Source organism: Hypanus sabinus, chromosome 2 (genome assembly GCF_030144855.1).
Source record: "Hypanus sabinus isolate sHypSab1 chromosome 2, sHypSab1.hap1, whole genome shotgun sequence".
NCBI classification, from domain to species: Eukaryota; Metazoa; Chordata; class Chondrichthyes; order Myliobatiformes; family Dasyatidae; genus Hypanus; species Hypanus sabinus.
In genome coordinates, this window is record NC_082707.1 from 120119754 (window position 1) to 120140475 (window position 20722).

Here is a 20722-nt window from a genome sequence, read left to right on the forward strand (position 1 = left end):
TTGGAGGAGCAGAAGCTGAGGGGAGATCTGTGAGAAGTTTCGAAGATTATGAGAAGCAGAGACAACTGGTATCTTTTTCCTAAGGTTGCAATGTCTAAAACTAGAGGGCACGCATTTAAGGTGAGTGGGGATAAGCTCAGAGGAGGTAGATGGGCTCGGTTTCTTGTGCACAGAGAGTGAAGGGGACCTGGGCTGGTGGTGAAGAGGTGATCAAGAGGCACACAAACAAGCAGGAAGTGGTTTCCAGCGCCTGCCGTCTCCCGTGCCTCTGGGGTGTGAGAGGAGAAAGCCCATGTTTCCATACAAACTCCTCACAGGTAACAGCAGAGCTCAGGGTGCTGAAGCAGTGGAGTAGATGCAGAACCGCCCATCGACTCTCACAGAAGCCTGCCGTCACTCTCTGGTCCATTCCCTCCTCGTTCCTGTCCTTGCCGGTGTAAAAACGGATGCTCGTGAAACAGGGATAAATTACTGTCAAACAGGCGCAGGCTGAACGGATCGCACTCAGAGAAGCTGCCAAATGGCCAATGGCTGAATTAAAGTCTCGGGGTTAAATCTCTAACGTCCCCCCTCCCCCGGACCTGACCTTGCACCTACCTGCTTGGGGTGGAGTGTTTTCGTGGAGGGGTCTTGGTTTGCTTCCTCTCTCTCTGCTTGCCCTCGGCCAACCTCTGCCTCATGTTGATGGTCAGCTCCGAGCTCAGCCGCCAAATGAAGATACAGCTGCAGGAAGCCATGATACACTAGTCAGGTAACGCCAGCCCCATATCTCTATCTCCCTCTCCATCCCTCCCCACTCCCTCTGTGTAAGAGGAAAAGGGGGGTGGGAGAGAGCGTGAAGAGGACAGCGATGGAAATGAAGGGGGAAAGGAGGAGAGAAAAGAAGAGGGAATGGTGGAGGGAAGCAGATAGAAAAGAGGAGAAGGAGAGTGTGAGAGAGAAAGAGATAGACAAGGTGAGGGTGAGGGAGATTAGTAATTCACGTGTCACCTGACCAGGCCAGTGTTTGCAGCATTTTCTGTGCCTTGCTAAAGAATTTTAGCATCTGCCGTGTCTACGTTGTCAGATAAACGAAATGGAGAGAGGGAGTGGAGGGAGGACCTACAATCTGCTAGGAAGTGCTGCACGTACCTGTCTCCTGACACGGAGATCAAATGTTTACAGTCATTGGTGAATTTCATTCCCGTAACAACCTCTGGAATAAAAAAAAAGTGTTATAGAAGCCAAGTTATTGACTGCCAGTGTGAGTGATATGAGCTTGTGAGGACAACTGATGTGTTTGATTTACTGATCACCTCTATGACTAATGCTGATTGACAAGGCCCATCTTGACTGATTGTGGATCACAAGCATTACTCCAACTAATGGAGATTACTGGGAAATATTCTGACTGGTTAATTGCCACAAGCACCTTACTAACCACAACAGGTCGGGGGGCGGGGGTCACTGCAGTTTGCCAAGTACCCCTGTTGATGAGATCAAATGATGAGATATTTTAATATGTAGGTGATTCATAATCTTCTTCATATGTAAAATTGGATGTTCACACAGCGGTATAAATTAGAATCACAGCCAGATCGAGGCACATGAGCTAATGCAGGCAGAAAGCTTTCAATGAAGAACTACCAAGGAGATTCTAAGATCTTCATATTCTAAGTATGAAGAACGGCCAAAGAAAGAGCATGGGGATGAACCAATCAGATGGGTCCCTGAGATTGGAGGCATCGTTTAGAGCAACACCATAAATATTCACTGCTTGCAAAGTTACTGTTAAAATAACACATAAATACATAATATTCTTACGATAGTTCATAGCTGATTCCTAAATACCTCACAAGAACCATTCAGTTCTACATTTTATAAGACCTATCCCAATAACCTCAACACCCTGCTCATTCCCCCATCCACCCTCTATCTTCACCCTAAGTGTAAGTTGCTTCCTTTACAAATGCATTGTTGAATTTGCCAAATCTCTTCATAACAGATCATGACTTCAGTCTCTTTTCTCATGAGATCTGTAGCTATTTTGCTTCATACCCAAATCCTCAGGATACTGCACCACCAGACATGATCATAGCCTCTGTGAATGATCATACATCCTCCCTTCTCGGCCTCAGGCCTGTTCCAGGGCCTTACTCCCTTTCTTTTTGACAATTTCTATTGTCTTCTCCTTCAGCTGACCCCTGTCAAACCTCTCACACTGCATTCAAATCTGTTCAGAGCAACCCAGGGAGGCACGATAGCAGTAAACATGAGTCCAGTCCAACCTCCCAGGTGTAGCTGGTGGAGCTGTCACCTCACAATCCCGGAAACCAGGTTCAACCCCGACTTCAGGTACTGTCTGCGTGGAGCAGCTGCTAAAAATCGCCCCAGAGTGCAGGTGAGTGTTAAAATCTGAGAGAGGTGAAGGGGTTGTGGGGAGAGTAAAACAGGACTTTTGTAGCTCGTACAGGTTCAATGGGCCAAATGGCCTGTTCCTGCTCTGTATAATTGAATAATTGCTCTTTCCCCCAGCAATACGTTTTCCTGTGATCCAGGCAACGTTAATGGGAGCCTGGACATGAGTAAGTGGGAGGCGCGAGGTGGCGAACCTGCGGGTGGGCCAGGTACCTGACCAGTGGCATTTCCGGATATGTCCGTACCAAGCTCCCTGTCCTTCAAATAACCCTCCCAAGTTCATCTCCGCCCACTGCAGACACCAGCTGCAAGTCCTACATTGACGATTCCAACTGGATGCAAGGCAGTTCATCAATTATGTGTAGCGTCGTATGATGTGGGTGATCGTGGTCTTTCCATCACGATTGTTCTTGGCCAATCTTTCTACAGAAGTGGTTTGCCATTGTCTTCTTCTGGGCAGTGTCTTTACAAGACGGGTGGACCCCAGCCTCAGAGATTCTTTGTCTGGCGTCAGTGGTCACATAACCAGGGCTCGTGATGTGCACCGGCTGCCGATATGACCATCCACCACCTGTTCCTATGGCTTCGCATGACCCTGATCGGGGGGGCTCAGCAGGTGCTACACCTTGCCCCAGGGTGACCTGCAGGCTAGTGGAGGGAGGAGCACCCTACACCTCCTTTGGTAGGGATGTTATCTCCACCTCACCACCCTACTGTGTGAGGCAGAATGTAGGCTTTCGAGGAGAAGGGCAGCAGTCACAGGCCACAATATCAACACTGCAACACCGGGCACAATTTCGAATGGAGCGACTGATAACAGTCGCGTTCTCTCAGCAGAGAAGCACTGTGGGCACAATTTCGAACGGGGGTGACGGACGAAGGTCGCGTTCTCACAGCAGAGGAATGCCGTCCATTCTAGTGTGGAGCTAAACCGAGAACAAACAAATGATGTGGAAGGTGGGGAGGTCATTGTAACGGCACAGTTGCTAGCTCTTGCCTGCAGATGGCGACAAAGCAACACCCGGCAGATAGCACTGAAGAGGGTACCACAAGCAAGCATGCAGCAAGTCGTCACACTGTAAGAGATCATGTGACCGCTGCAGGTGTAACACATGTGACCCATCCCCGAGCAATTAAACAGGAAAGCATAGCAGGCCACTTTATTGATTCAGCTTATTCCCCCGTGTCTCCTCTTGTGTTTTTACTGGACAGCAAGGCTAATTTATTAACCCAATAAAAACACACAGCTTCCTTTGCGGTCCCGCTTGCTTTGACTTTAGGCCTAATCTCACTGGCTAACTGCCACTCAGACTGGTTACTTCTCCTGCAGTTTAAGCTGACATTTTAAATCTCTCCACCCTCTACGAAGCCTTTCCTACCTACCTTCGTCTGTGACCTGCCGAGGAGGCCTTCAGTAGGCACGTTAAACCACACACTGCATTGCCGTCCGGCCAACTTGTCTGCAGGCCAATCTTAGAGGCAGAGAGACTGTGGATGCTGGAGCAGCACACAAGGTGCTGAAGGAACTTACTGGGTTAGGGAGCAACTATGGAGGGAAACGGACAGTCGCCGTTAATGAGCCGAGGTCTTTCATCTCAACTCAAGATATAGTTGGTCGGTTTTCCGCCACAGATGTTTCCTGACCCGCTGAGTTCCTCCAGAATGATGTGCACGGCTTCACTGGCACTCGGGAGCCTGGCAGGTTTTTTGTTCCCAATCCCTTCCCAGGGAATTTCCTGGCAATATTTAACTTTGAGGAAAGAAAGCACTGGTTACCACGTGACCTGTGGTTTCTTTGAGATGTTTCCGGGAACTCCTGGTTGTTCACTTGGCCTTTCTCCTCTCTTCCCCATTCGTTCTGCCCAATCGACCCAAATCCCTTACCCACACTCCTCGTGTCCTCAGTGCTGGTCCTGTGTTCCAAGGTGGCTTCTCCATACGTTCATGTTGGTGCTTTAAGATCACTTCATTGAGTATCAACACCCACATCCGGCCACCACAGATGCTTCTACCCAGTGAGATAACCCTGTCCGATCACTGTTTCAGATTTACGGTTCACTGGTGCCTTTCCTCTGTTGCTCTGGGGATCCTACCTCACCATGGTTTTTGTGCCCTCTCCATGAGTCTGTACACTGCTAGGTTCTTCCTCCTCATGGAATACCATCAATGATTCCTCCCCCCCCCCCACTCATTCCTGGAGATTTTTGCCCATCCCACTTCTTCAAAGCAACACACACAAAACGCTGGAGGAACTCAGCAGATCAGGCAGCATCCATAAAAATGAATAAACAGTCAACGTTTCTGGCCAAGACCATTCCTCAGGACTGGAAAGGAAGAGGGAAGACACTCTTCTCTCCTATTGAATTCCTCCCTCTCCTCCCCCCCCCCCCAACTTTTTTATTCTGGCGTCTTCCCCCTTCCTTTCCAGCCCAGAGGGAGGGTTTCGGCACGAAATGTCGACTGTATTCGTTTCCCTAGATGCTGCCTGACCTGCCAAGTTCCTCCAGCATTTTGCATGTGTTGCTCCGGATTTCCGGCATCTGCGGCCTTTCTCATGCTTCCGATTTCCCACCTCTCCAAGCCTGGGTGCTCAAAGATGAACCCAACCTACCCTAGGATCTCCAACTTAACTCTGGACAATTTCCTACCTTCACCTCTCCATTCCCCAGATTCATAGCTGTACGTGTCTGTCCTACACTTGATTTAGAAGTGGGACAATGAAACTGGAAGGTATTCTATTCTGGCCGCCACCTCAAGCCTTGCTCATCACCTTCATTTCCTTCTTCCTGTCCCAAGTTCCTCACATCCAATGCATCTTCAAGTCTCATTCTACCCTCCTTAGATACTAAATCTTCTCAGATCACTACCAAACCTACTGTCCCTGACCTCCCTACCCTCCCACTCCACCCCATGTTAGATCAAATCCAAAGGTTCCTTCCAGCTGTGCTCCTTGCTCCCAACAGGCCAGTGCAGCTGTTGACAATGCCTTGCCAGTGCCCCCAATGGGTGATGGTCAGTCCACTTCCTTTCTTTTACTTACTCACTCACTAACAAAAGCAGCTTCTGTGGTCCATCCCTCATTGCCCTTGAGCCACGGAGCCGGTTAAGGTCAACCATGTTCGTGGGCCTGGAGTCACTTGGCAATGGTGGCAGATACCTTTAGCTGAAGTGAAGCAAACTTTCTTGTTCAAAAGTCTAGCAGGTGACTGTTACCGAGACAATCTACAATTCCACATTTATTTATCGATTTGAACCTAGATTCGAGGTGGGTTCATTTCTGGACGAATGGTATGGAACTGGTTGCTAGTCCATTAGTTTTCGCACTCCCATCCCGCTCACCCTCCCAATATGGACCCTGTTGACCTTGACAGTCGATCAGGCATTGTTGTTCCCTCCATATCTTCTTTCAAAACTTCCACAAAGCGGTGACAAAGGGCCCTGTCATAGTGTTGCTGTTTCATAGCTTGAGGGTTCAATCCTGACCTTGGGTGCTGTCTACGTGGCACTTCCACGTGTCTGACTGTAACTGTGTGCGTTTCACCTGGTATCCACTAGTTTACAAAGATGGGCAGATTGTTAACTGGCTGCTGTAATGTACAGGTGGGGGGTAGAATCTGTGGGGTGGGGAGGGGGGAGATGATTGAGAAAGTGGGGATTAGTGTAACTGGGTGGTTGATAGTATGGACCTAGAGGGTCGAAGGGCCTGTTTCCACACTGTTTCTCTATGATTCTGTAAAAATAGATTACTGGGAAATAAGGGGTGGGGTAGTGGAATCACTTAGAGGGTCAGGGCACACTTGATGGGCTGAATCTGAGGAAATGTAAGCAATGTGGATATTGCATCTGGAGTCCAGTAACGAAAGTCTTGACACCATCTCAAGGCTCCTGTTTCCCTGTTCCTCTACTGCCCTGTCTTCCAACTAGCACCTCATCTTGCCCATTCCTTCTAAGATGCTCGCACTTCTGTCACCTGTTCAAGTAAACGTGTGCATGGAGCCGGAGCAGGTTAATGAATACTCAGCTTCAGTATTCACCAGGGAAAAGGACCTCGGCAATTGAGGGGATGACTTACAGTGGACTGAAACACTTGAGTGTATAGACATTAAGAAAGAGGATGTGCTGGAGATTTTGAAAGATATTAAGTTAGATAAGTCGCCTGGCCAGGATGAGATATACCCCAGGCTACTGTGGGAAACAAGGGAAGAAGAGATTGCTGAGCCTCTGGCGATGATCTTTGCATCATCAATAGGGACGGGAGAAGTACCAGAGGATTGGAAGTTTGCAGATGTTGTTCCCTTGTTCAAGAAAGAGAGTAGAGATAACCCAGGAAGTTATAGACCAGTGAGTCTTATTTCGGTAGTGGGTAAGTTGATGGAGAAGATCCTGAGATGCAGGATTTATGAGCATGTGGAGAGGCATAATCTGATTAGGGATAGTCAGCATGGCTTTCTGCTTGTACATGTGAGTCAGCCATTCCTCTGCACCTAGTCATTGACAACGCACACTATGACAGAGATAAAGCTACCTCCTCCCCCACCTCCACTTCTGGACAGCAGCGACCCCGTGAGAATCCACTATGACAGTCAACGATTCTCTCCCCTGCGCTGAGTTCCTGATCTGTTGTCCCACCGTACTCGTGTCAGTCCAGAGAATGCGAAACAAAGTCAAACTTGCACACTGCTACACCACCCAAGTCAGAGCAGCAATGCTGGTGCTCCAGTCCCCCGCTTCTGCTGCTCTAACGCAAAGCGACAGCTGGTCCACACACAGCATGCTGTGTGCTCGGAGGTTCGGGCAGTCAAAGCAGGTACAGTAAAAAGGTGGCCTCCCAGAGGCAAACTCACCTGAGTGTCCAAACATGGTGGCAACACACTCGCCTGAGTAAAAGTCAAAAATGGAAAGATTCTTGTCAGAGCAGCTGGTCGCGATGTACAGCCCAGATGGATCAATCTGAACCTGGATAAAATCATACGTGCCATATTAGTTATCTTAACAGGAGCTCCAATCAAGCAGGTTGGTCAGTGCAGAGGCAGATGGACAGGGGAGGGAGAGGGAGGGGGAGAGGGGAGAGAGGGGGGAGGGGGGAGAGAGAGAGAGGGAGGGAGGGAGAACAGGGATGGTTTCAGGGTTCATTAAGTTTCAGCCCATTTTGTAAATAAAGGGTAAGGAAAATTAAAAACCTATCTTAAAGCTGTGCTGATCAATAGGTAATAGCAAACCTCCATTTTCATCCTCACCAGTATACATTTCAACGAGAAGCAAGATTGTGGAACAAAATGATGCATCTGTAGTGCACAAGGTGACTGATCAATAGAAAAGAAGGATTTTTCATTTTGTTATTGAGCTGAATCTTGGGAAAGCTTCAGGAAGCAACGGATAATGAGAAAATGCTGATCGAGGGGAACGTTGCAATAAATCAGCAAGAAATTTTAAATCTGCCAAGAACAGGTTTTACCAGATTCCAGACTGGAAAAGAATAATACAGGTTCAGTATCCCTTATCCAAAATGCTTGTGGCCAGAAGGGTTTCCGATTCTGGGGTTTTTGGGATTTTGATAAGATAGCTTGGGGTGACCATCATTTCTGACCCCGAATTTACGTGCTACCGGTGAGCAGTCTTTGTCCTGCACTTCATCACACAGGTACATAACAGTAAAAGTGATTCCATACCATTAATATAATGAAACTATAATGCGTGCAGGGTAACAAAACCAGCACAGCAGCATCGGGAGAGAATACCTGAGTCAGCTGTTGAACAACAACAAACAGCAGGCTTTCAACCTCCACCTACAATGCATTGGTCCACTGTATTGGTATTTTACTGTTTAAATGTTTTATGTAAGGTATAAAATCAATCAAATTGTAGGCTTGTTCTGGCGTTAGTTCTTCATCAGTGACAACCTCAGCAAACTCAGTGAATTTCTCTGCAGCTTGGTGATCAGCAGATGCTTTAGAATTTTGATGTTGTGCCTTTTCTTAAATTTCTGCAAGCTGCCTGCTGTGTATTCACAATTACCAATTACCATGATGAGTAGGAGCAAGATAACAGACACAATGGGATGGACTGGCTGAAGTGTACATGTTTTAATGCTAGGTGTATTAAGCACGAGGGTGATAACCTTCCAGCCTGAATCAATACACTAAACTATGATGCTGTGGCCATAACAGATCTTTGGTTGAGAGAGGGACAGGAATGTTCCAGAAAAGAGGGAGAAGGAGCTAAAGGTGGCATGGGCAGGAGATGCACAGCTGATCAAGGACAATATCATAGTTGCACTCAGAGGGGCACAAACCAGGTCTCACCTATTGTATCTGTGTGGGTTAGAACTCAAAAAATAATAATCCCACTCTGATGGGATATACTGGACACCACCTCCTGTATCCACTGGGACATTGCGGGGCAGATTAGTGAGGGGTATAAAAACAACAGGGCTGTTGTAGTGGCTGGACTTCAACTTCCCCAATATAGCCTGCGACCTCCTTACTGCAAGCGGTTTAGACTGGGCAGAATTTGTTAGGTCCAACAAAAGGAAGGGTGTGAAGGACCAGGGTAAGCATAAACTGGGACAGCACGTAAAAGTGAAAAAAATAGGGGTTTATTACCCAAAATGTTTACAAACTCAACAGGACTGTTCTAAGGTCCAAACTTGAATCAGCTAAACAGAACTTGGTTACAACAACATAGCAAATACTCCTCAAGCCAAGAGACACCAGTCATCTCCTGACTGTGGGTTTATATTCAATGCTGGCCAGTCCATAGTAAATTCCTCTCCTTAAAAAGATACGGCACAAATGAAGCAGCTCCAGAGAACACCCCTCTGGCTGTAGCAGAATGGCACAGCCCAATTATCCAGCTCCATCTACTTAGGTTGGTGCAATGCAACAGCTCAGTCATTTACCAGATTGTCAGGAGGATGGTCGGCTACAGGACACTTTAATATGCCCGGTTGATGGTGTGGCTGCCACAAAGGGCCAAACTGGACCTGGAGTTGGGTAATGAGCTTTGCTGGTTGACTGACCTCTCAATTAGGGAGTAGTGATCATAATTTGTTAAGTTCTAAGATAGCTATAGATAAGAATAAGTATGGACCTAGCGAGAGAGTATTAAATTGGAACAGAACAGATCATGGGAGAATTAGGCAGCAGCAGGGCGAGTTCATTGGGAACAACAGTCCACGTCTGACGTGTGGAGGGTATTTAACTGCAGGGAATAGAGGACAGGTACGTTCCAGTCAGAAGGAAGGATAAGGATTGCAAGGTAAACGAACCTTGGACGTTGAGAGAGGTGGTGAAATTAGTCAAGAACACTAAGGAAATTTATGTGGGGTTTAGGAAGCTAAAATCAGACAGAACTCTTGAAGACTATGAAGAAGCCAACAAAGAGCTCAAGAAAGAATTAGAAGAGCTGGGAGGGGCCAAGGGAAGTCCTTGACAGTAGGGTTAAAGGGAATCCTAAAGAACTCTATACATACATCAAGAGCAAGAGGATAATGAGGGAGCAGGTAGGACTCAAAAATGAAAGAGGTAACATGTGCTTGGAGACCCCGGGGCCGGACAGGATATGCTCTGGGTTATTGAGACAGGCAAGAGATGAGATTGAGCAGTATCTTCATGTCTTCTCCAGTCCTGAAGAAGTGTAGTCTTTGGGGATTTGTTTAGTTGGAAATTTGATTCCCTAATTTAATTAGTTCGGCACAGCATTGTTCTCAGTTCAATGTAAAGTTATAATCAGATAGAAATAAATAACAGAAATGCCAGTTACAAGAAGTACTGGTGAGATTAGTAGGACGGTGCAGACTCGAGGGGCCGAATGGTCTACTTCTGCACCTATTGTCTATTGACTAGTAACCAACAAACCTATCGGATTCGATGGGAAAGATCCCAGGCTGGAGAGCTGCAATCTTAACAGCAGAAACACTCATCCGGTTAGGCAGCACTTGTGGAGAAAGACACATTTCAACTCCGACAAAGGACCTTCAACCTGAAATGTTAACTTTGTTTCCATTCTCACCGACGCTACTTGACCTGCTTTGTGTGTACAGTGTTTTCCAGTTTTCATTTCAGATTTCTAGCCTCAGTATTCCTTTGACGTTCATTTACCATCTTTCTGCAGCAGCCTCACTGGTTTCCAAGGTAACAAATGGAACAGCACTTCTGACTTAAGGGGCACAGAGGTGATCGAAAAGGAATCAAGGGTGCAAAATGTTCCTCGCTGGTCGATTTGTCCCGCTGCTCTCCCTTGGGAAGCTGCACGTTGCACTGGTCCAGTAGCACTCACCTTGATCAGTGTTCCATCTTCTCCCTGAGATCCCTTGTACAGCTTCTTCTGTTTCCCATTGCTAATGTTAAATATCCTGCAGGGAAGACAGCGCCGACAGTGAGAGAGCAGTCTAGAAATGTAACACACACACACACATTCCACCACTAAACCTGCGGGAAAATCACGGTGAGGCCAATAGAAATCGTGCTTCCATACACCCCATTGCTCAGTCCGTGGACTCGGGTTACTCATTCGGGGCCGTACAGGGTATCATGCAAAGCTAAGCGGAGAGGTGTACAGCATCTCAGTGTCTTACACAAGCACATGGGAAGTGCCAGCTTCATTTCCAGACGTCTGGGGGGACAGCAGAGTGGTAACAGAACACTCAGAAACACAACACAATCAGAAATATATTGGTAAACGATACTGTAAAAAGTTGGACGGGACTGATTAGGTTATCAGTGGTGTGGGGTTGGTGGGCACTGTGGGTTTTCCCGTCCCCACACTGAGGACAACATTCATCATCGCTATGTGCCATGTCATACAACGTGGCTGATTATGGTCTTTACGACCATGATTCTCTTTGCCATTGATTTCTTCTGGGCAGTGTCTTTACAAGATGGGTGACCCCAGCCATTATCAAAACTCTTCAGAGGTTGTCTGCCTGTGGTCAGTGGTCACATCACCATCAGCGGGACTCATGATTTACACCGGCTGCTCACACGACCATCCACCAACTGCTGCCCTGGTTGAGGGTGGGGGGGGGGGGGGGTAACTCTGCTTTCTTAGAGGTTTGTGAAAATTCAGCATGTTATCTAAAACTTTGACAAACTTCTATAGGAGTGTGATGGGGAGTATATTGACTGGTTGCATCACAGCCTGTTAAGGAAACACCACTAAAAGTAGTGGGTATGGCCCAGTGCAATATGGCTGAAGCCCCCTCCCCACCACCCAGGCCATGCTCTCATCTCGCTGCAGCCACCAGGAAGGAGGTACAGGAGCCTCAGGACTCTCACCACCAGGTTCAGGAACAGTTATTACCCCTCAACCATCAGGCTCTTGAACCGGGGGGGTGGGGTAACTTCACTTGCCCCATCACTGAATCATTTCCACAACGGATGAGCTCACTTTCAAAGACTTTTCATCTCATGTTCTTGGTATTTATTGCTTATTTATGTAATATTAAAATTATAATTTTTTTCTCTTTTATATTTGCACATTGACTGTCTTCCACCCTGTTGGGCACGGTCTTTCACCGACTCTATTGCTTTTCTTGTATCTACTGTGATTGCCGCAAGAAAAGGAACCTCAGGGTTGTATATGGTGACATGGATATACTTTGATAATAAATTTACTTTGAACTTTGGAATTCCCAAGATCAGATTCTGAACCAATTACTCTAACCAGGATAGCAAAGGAAATACATCTGAAGTGGCTGCGATGGTCCAATGTGGAAGGAATCATTCAGACTGGCACCAGCACTAAGAATCTCGAGCCCGTGTATTGGGAGCACACAGAAACCCTGTTGACACGGTGGAAGGAGAGTACCAGCTACCCGCTCACTGAGCTAGTTACCTCCTGCCCCAGCCTGGCTTCATCAACCACCCTGGAACCCACTAAACCAGTTAAAGAAGTAATTCCTAAGGAGCAGCTCCGTGTAACGGCCCCTATTGCAGGAGCTGTAAGAGTTCTCTTGCATGAACCTGAAACCGATCACAACAGCCGGATCCAACTCACCGAATGCTCCTGTCCTGGCACCCAACAGCAGCGTACTTCCGCGTGGAATCCACATCCATGTCGTACAATGTTGTCTTCCGCACTACATGATGAGTTCTGGTAAACTGAATGCCTTCACTAGACTGTTAGGAATGAAAACAATCAGTTATCTCCAACCTACAGGGCACCTACAGGGCAACATCTACAGAGTCCGAGAGAACTCTTCACAATCAGAACCAGGTTTAATATCACCAGCGTATAATATTTACTATAAATTACTATAACAGCACATTGGAAAGGAGACGTAACATAAAGATTTTTACTCCTCGTGTGTTTGAAGGAAGCAAGTAATAAAATCAATTCAATATTGTCAAATTTGTTGTTTGTGGCAGCAGTACAGTGGAATATACAATAATATAAACTATAAATTTCAGAAATATATATATAAATAAATAAATAGTGCAAAAGAGAGGGAAATTATATAGATAATAGTGAGGTAGTGTTCATGGGTTCAAAGTCCATTCAGAAATCTGATGGCAGAGGGGAAGAAGCTGCTCCTGAAACATTGAGTGTGTATCTTCAGGCTCCTGTGGTTCCTTCTTAATGGCAGCAATGAGAAGCGGGCATGTCCTGAGTGAAGGGGTCTTTAATCATGGATACCGCCTTTTCGAGGCATCGCCTTTTGAAGGTGTCCTAGACACGGGGAGACTAGTGCCCATGACAGAGCTGGCTGAGTTTACAATTTTCTGCAGCTTTTTCTGATCCTTTGCACAGAACATCATGAGTGTCTTTGGTGACATACCAATTCTCCTCAAACCCCTCATGAAATACCTTCTTTATAATTGCGTCAGCATGTTGGACCCAGGATAGGTCCTCAGAGATGTTGACATCCAAAAACTTAATACTGCTCTCCATTTCCACCGCTGATCCCTCATTGAGGACTGGTCTGTGTTCCCTCGACTTTCTCTTCCTGAAGTCCACAATCAGTTCCTTGGTCTTGCTGACATTGAGTGCAAGGTTGTTGCTGTGACACCATTCAACCAGCTCGTCTATCTCAGTCCTGTACCCCACCTTGTCACCATATGAACTTCTGCTAACAATAGCTGTATCAACAACTATTTTACAGCTGGTGTTTGAGCTGTGGTTAGACACACAATCAGGGTGTAGAGAGAGTAAAGCAGTGGGTAAGCAAGACAGTGTGGATTGTGAGTGAGGAGGAGATGTTATTTCTGATCTACGCAGACTGTGGTCTCCTGGTGAGGATGTCAAGGATCCAGTACCGGGGGAGGAACAGAGGCTCAGTTGATTTGTACTGAGGATATGATGGAGTTAATCCCTGAGCTGTAATCAATAAACAGCAGCCTGATGAAGGTTTTACTATTCTCTGGATGATCCAAGGCTGAATGGAGAGCCAGTGAGATTGCATCTGCTGTAGACCTGTTGTGGTGATGGTCAAATTGCAGTGGGTCCAGGTCCTTGCTTAGGCAGGAGCTGAGTCTGGCCAGGACCAACCGCTCAAAGCACTTCGTCACGGTCGATGAGAGTGCAACTGGGTGATAGTGGTTGAGGCAGCTCACCCTGCTCTCCTTGTGCTCGGGTATGATTGTCACCCTTTTGAAGCAGGCGGGAACAGTCAGAAACTGAAGATGTCCTTCAACACTCCTGCCAGTTGGTTGGTACAGGTTTTCAGTGCCCATCAGGGCCTGATGCCTCACAGGGGGTCACCCTCTTGAAAGATGTTCTCACACTGGCCTCCAAGACAGAGATGACGATCACCAGATGCTGCAGTATTTACAATGGTAAAGTTTTATTCTGCCTTTCAAAACGAGCATAAGAGGGAGTGAGGCATCACCTCTATTAATGACGGTAGGTTTTGCTTTGAAGGAAGTAATGGCCTGCAAACCCTGACAGAGTTGATGTGCATCCGATTCCATCTCTAACGTCAATTGGAATTGTTTCTCACCCTTAAAATAGCCTTCCGTGGGCCATACCTAGACTTCCTGCATAGTTTTGGATCACTGGTCTAGATTGCCACAGACTGAGCCCTAAACAGACTACTGATCATGTCAATTCCCCAGTCTCTCACACCTTTTCCCTAATCTCTCTGCTCCTTCACCTCTTTCCCCTTCTCTAAAATGCTCCTTTAGCTTCCATATCAAATTTTGTGTGTTGAAAATGTAGCATAACTGAAGCAGCCAACACTAATTGCCCAAGGAGCTCAGCTCTGTACTTCCAGCATCTGCAGACTTACTCATGTTTAGCATAAATTAAGGTTGTTTTGAGTATATTTTTATTTGCCATAATCTACGGGGAATTGTGAGAAGTATTGTTTACACTTGTGGTAAACACTGGGACGCATGCTGAACGTGAGCCTTGAGATTTGGGTTCTACTAGGTCATTTTAACCTGAGCATGAGAGGGGGGACTAATCACCAAGAGACGGAGCTTCACTGGGCTGATTCAGGCTGCTTACCATCACTGATAATCCGCAATGAAGTGAGGCCACTGATCCCTAGAGCCTGATAAAACAGAGCAAACTCGAGGGCTCAAAATACACATCGTTGGTTCCTACATGCCATATACCCTTGCACTGCTGACTTCCAGTTCCCACTGAAAAACTAGGCAAAGGAATACTCAGTGTGCACACAGAATATTCATTAGCAAAAGGAGAACTTAAACTGTGTAAGAGACTACAAAATTCCCTTAATCCCATTTAATGGTGCTATCCGGACAGAAGCTGAAATCGCAGCCTAAACAAATGAACAAGGCATTAACACACAAGGAGAGAAGAAAGCAGGAGATGTAGCTCATTCATGCAATGCAGCAGGGGATGAATATGATTTTGAAGACGAGGACCAAAAGAATGCCTGCGAACTTTGTGACGATTTGCCCCACGAATACGGTGAACTGAGACCAAGGCTTTGGGTCTACTCTAGGCTGTTCCGGGGATTTGGATAGAAGGACTCCATTTGGTTCAGAACGCTGCTGTTGTTGCTTGCTTGCTTCTGTTGTTTGCATGATTTAGGGGAATCAAGGGATATGGGGACAAGGCAGGAACCAGGTATTGATAGTAGATGATCAGCCATGATCTCAGAATGCCGGTGCAGGCTCGAAGGGCTGAATGGTCTACTTCTGCACCTATTGTCTATTGTGTTTTATTCTCTTTCACCGTGTGCTTTGGGAGTTGGCCTTTACTTTTATTTAAATTGGGTTCTTTTGGGATTTCTGGCTTTGCAACTGCCTATGAAGACAAATTTCAAAGCTGTATAACGAGCTGCAAACATTAGATGGATAGCATTGAGTATCGGGGCAGGGCTGCCCACTTGGGAACAGGTCGAGAAAAAACAGTTTAGTTTTGGATCAAAGCTCTATGGGTGGCAAAGCAGGCTGCCATTCCACCAGACTGGACGGCAATTCACCAAGGAATGATCAGTGTTGCTTGGCTACAGTATATCCCCCGACATGTTACCTCCCAACTACAGGTGTACATCAGCATCATATAAACACAGGGTGTACTCCATCATCAAATAAACACAGGGTGTACCCCATCATCAAATAAACACAGGGTGTACCCCATCATCAAATAAACACAGGGTGTACCCCATCATCAAATAAACACAGGGTGTACTCCATCATCAAATTAACACAGGGTGTACTCCATCATCAAATAAATACAGGGAAGTACTCCATCATCAAATAAACACAGGGTGTACTCCATCATCAAATAACAACAGGGATATACTCCATCATCAAATAAATACAGGGATGTACCCCATCATCAAATAAACACAGGGTGTACCCCATCATCAAATAAATACATGGATGAACTACATCATCAAATAACAACAGGGATGTACCCCATCATCAAATAAACACAGGCTGTACTCCATCATCAAATAAACAGAGGAACATACTCCATCATCAAATAAATACAGGTGTACCCCATCATCAGATAAAGACAGGGTGTACTTCATAATCAAATAAATACAGGGATGTACCCCATCATCAAATAAACACAGGCTGTACTCCATCATCAAATAAACAGAGGAACATACTCCATCATCAAAGAAATACAGCACTGCGTCCATCATCAAATAAATACGGGGATGTACCCCATCATCAGATAAAGATGGTGTACTTCATGATCAAATAAATACAGGGGTGTACTCCATCATCAAATAAACAGAGGAACATACTCCATCATCAAATAAATACAGGGACATACTCCATCATCAAATAACACAGAAATGTACCCCCTCATTAAATAAACAGGGTGTACCCCATCACCAAATAAACGCAGGATGTACTCCATCATCAAATAAACACAGGGTGTACTCCATCATCAAATAAACAAAGAGGATACTCAATCATCAAATACCCACAGGGACATACTCTATCATCAAATGCACACGGGGTGTACTGCATCATCAAATAAACACAAGGACGTATTCCATCATTAAATAAGCACAGGATGTACTTCATCATGGATGACTGCAGAGGTGCGTGCGCTGCTGAGGACCTGGGACTCCGCCTTCAGAGCAGGCGAAAAGGCAGCTCTAACAACAGCGAGGGCCAAACTGTCCCGAGCCATCAGAGGGCCAAAGCGTGCACATGCCCAGCGAATCCACAGTCACTTCCAGGACAGCGGCGTCACGCAGCGCATGTGGAAGGGCATCCAGGACATCACCATCTATAGGACAACATCTCCTGACTGTGTGGGTGATGCCTCCCTCCCAGATGCGCTGAACAACTTCTACACTTGTTTTGAGGAGGAAAATGATGTGGCAGTGAGGAAGTCCACTCCTCCTCCAAATGACCAGGTGCTGTGTCTCTCTGTGGCTGATGTGAGAAGAACCCTGCGCAGGGTCAACCCACGGAAGGCTGCTGGACCAGACATCATCCCTGGTAGAGTGCTCAAGAGGATGTGCAGACCAGCTAGCAGATGTTCTCACCGACATCTTCAACATCTCCCTAAGCAGTACCACCGTTCCAACGTGCTTCAAGGCTGCCACCATCATCCCCGTGCCAAAGAAGTCTTCAGTGTCCTGCCTCAATGACAACTGTCCCGTTGCACTTACATCCATCATCATGAAGTGTTTCGAGAGGCTCGTCATGAGGCATATCAAGACCCTGCTGCCCCTCTCACTGGACCCCTTGCAGTTTGCGTACCGACTCAACCGCTCAACAGATGACACCATTGCTACCACCCTCCACCTGACCCTAACCTATCTGGACAAAAATGACACATACGTTCGGATGCTGTTCATAGACTTCAGTTCAGCATTCAACACAATCATCCCTCAGAAACTAATTGCAAAGCTGAGCCTACTGGGCCTGAACACCTCCCTCTGCAACTGGATCCTAGACTTCCTGACTGGGAGACCTCAGTCAGTCCAGATCGGGAGCAGCATCTCCAACACCATCACACTGAGCACGGGGGCTCCCCAGGGTTGCGTGCTCAGTCCACTGCTGTTCACTCTGCTGACCCATGACTGTGCTGCAACACACAGCTCGAACCACATCATCAAGTTCGCCGATGACACAACCGTGGTGGGTCTCATCAGCAAGAACGATGAGTCAGCTTACAGAGAGGAGGTGCAGCAGCTAACGAACTGGTGCAGAGCCAACAACCTGTCCCTTAATGTGAACAAAACAAAAGAGAGGGTTGTTGACTTCAGGAGGACACGGAGTGACCACTCCCCGCTGAACATCGACAGCTCCTCGGTAGAGATCGTTAAGAGCACCAAATTTCTTGGTGTTCACCTGACGGAGAATCTCACCTGGTCCCTCAACACCAACTCCATAACAAAGAAAGCCCAGCAGCGTCTCTACTTTCTGCGAAGGCTGAGGAAAGTCCATCTCCCACACCCCATCCTCATCACATTCCACAGGGGTTGTATTGAGAATATCCTGAGCAGCTGCATCACTGACTGGTTCAGAAATTGCACCATCTCGGATTGCAAGACCCTGCAGCGGATAGTGAGGTCAGCTGAGAAGATCATCGGGGTCTCTCTTCCCACCATCACGGACATTTACACTACACGCTGCATCCACAAAGCAAACAGCATTATGAAGGACCCCACGGACCCCTCATACAAACGCTTCTCCCTCCTGCCAACTGGGAAAAGCGTAGCATTCAGGCTCTCACAACCAGACTATGTAACAGTTTCTTCCCCCAAGCTATCAGGCTCATCAATACGCAGAGCCTGGACTGACACCAACTTACTGCCCTCTACTCTGCCTATTGTCTTGTTGATTATTTATTGTAATGCCTGCACTGTTTTGTGCACTTTATGCAGTACTGGGTAGGTCTGTAGTCTAGTGTAGTTTTCTTTTCTGTGTTGTTTTTATGTAGTTACGTGTAGTTTTTGTACTGTTTCATGTAGCACCATGGTCCTGAAAAACACTGTCTCGTTTTTACTGTGTACTGTACCAGCAGTTACGGTTGAAATGACAATAAAAAGTGGCTTGACTTGATGGAATAAACACAGGGGTGTTCTGCATCATCAAATAAACACAGGGGGGTATTTCCCAATTGCATAAACACAGCACCGTAGCTCACCATCTAATAAACACAGGGATGTACTCCATCATCAAAGAAACTCACTGAGGTATTCCACTACCATACATATACAGGGACGTACACAATCATGAAATAAAGGAAGGTACATATTCTTTCATCAAACAAACACAGGGACGTACTCCATCACCAATGAAGTACAGGGTTGTACTCCATCATCAAATAAACACAGTGACATCCTCCATCATCAAATATACACAAGGAGGTACTCCATCATCAAATGTACACTAGAACGTATACCATCATGAAAAAAACAAAGGAACATACTCCATCATCAAATAAACACAGGGGTGACTCCATCAATAAATAAATATGGGGACATACTCCATTGTGAAATAAATAGAGGGACGTACTCCATCATCAAATACACACAAGGAGGTACTCCATAATCAAACATACACAAGAACGTATACCATCATGAAAAAAACAAAGGGATGTATTCCATCACCAAATGAACACACGGGCATACTCCATCATCAAATAATCACAGGGACGTACTCCATCAACAAATAAACATAGCGGTTTCTCCATCAACAAGTAAATGGAAATGAAAAGTGTTTACTGTTAAGTTTTGTTTTGTATCCAATTGCCCATCTTCCTTGTCTTTATAGAGGTTAAAGCTCCTCCTTACCTCCAGTACCGTGTAGAGTCTGAGGCGTATATGTAGCTCGGGTGCTAAGACTTACGCACAGTACTGTAGTAATTTTTGTATTTCACTGTACTGCTGCTGCAATTAAACCAGATTTCATGGGTCTCAGTTGTGGACTGAGAGTGACAAGGCGGCAGGGAGGTTGTGAAAAGGGGAAGTGAAATGGAAGGGCGTGGGAAGCAACAAAGAGACATTCTGTAATGATGAATAAACTCATTGTTTGGAATGAAATGACCTTGCCTGGTGTATTGGGGTTCTGCCTGTCTGCACCTGTGCCACCACCAACACCGCCCCTCCCAGGGTGGCATTCGTTCTCTGCTACCTGTCTCACTCCCCTCCTGCAGTGCTCCCCCCTCACCCTTCCCAACACCTTCTGTCCCCACCAGATCGATAAACTCACATTGACAAGTACTGTACTGAGTGAAAGTCTTGGGCACCCTAGCTATATTTATGTGCCTACGAGTTTTGCACAGTACTGTACTCTGGAAATATGTCTTAACACCAATACCTATCAGCCTTTCCACCATCACAACCCTCTGGCTGGCTTCCAACCTACTCTGGCACCTGATATATGAATAAACTGAACTCTCCTTCAGTGAAGTCCGGTCCTTAACTCACTGCCGGGAAGGGTTCTGATTACACTGAACATGGAGAATGGATTCCAGCCTCTAACTCAATCCCACGGTATTGATTGTAGTGTGTGTATTTAACTTTGGGGCCAGACTCCAATCTGTAAGTCACTCTCAACCTATTGGTAATTCCATATTTACTGAATTTCTAGATTAGATTTAATTAGATTTTAATTATTATATATATATTGAAACTGAATTAGATCCCAGACTTTCCCTTGCGCCCTGGTATTGATCATTTTATAAACATTTAACCCATGGTTGGGGCTCCCGCACGGCCTGTCTATTACCTGCTGTGCGGTCCGGAAGTAAATGCTCTTGTCTGCACCGCAGGTGATCATCCTGACACTCCCACCATTAGCTGTGAAGAAGAACAGAAGGTGACTGGATTACCATGGTAACCTGTGATCGGCTGGGACCCGTTATTGTTCCCAGTTTCACAGAAGCGGAAGGGAGACTCCAACAGAACGCAGGCACATCATTTCAGACTTCC

General features: G+C 46.4%; 1 protein-coding gene across 1 annotated transcript in view; it reads right to left on the reverse strand.

Annotated features, from left to right (window-relative positions):
• Nucleotides 1–20722, reverse strand: part of mapkbp1 (mitogen-activated protein kinase binding protein 1) — a 267966-nt gene that overhangs the window by 29325 nt on the left and 217919 nt on the right. Inside the window, exons 14-19 of the mRNA XM_059953648.1 lie at nucleotides 20520–20590; nucleotides 12394–12515; nucleotides 10675–10750; nucleotides 7242–7353; nucleotides 1132–1195; nucleotides 598–723 (exon numbers count right to left, since the gene is read on the reverse strand). Of these exons, the coding sequence (XP_059809631.1) occupies nucleotides 598–723; nucleotides 1132–1195; nucleotides 7242–7353; nucleotides 10675–10750; nucleotides 12394–12515; nucleotides 20520–20590 (571 nt within the window). The remainder of the gene's footprint in view (nucleotides 1–597; nucleotides 724–1131; nucleotides 1196–7241; nucleotides 7354–10674; nucleotides 10751–12393; nucleotides 12516–20519; nucleotides 20591–20722) is intronic.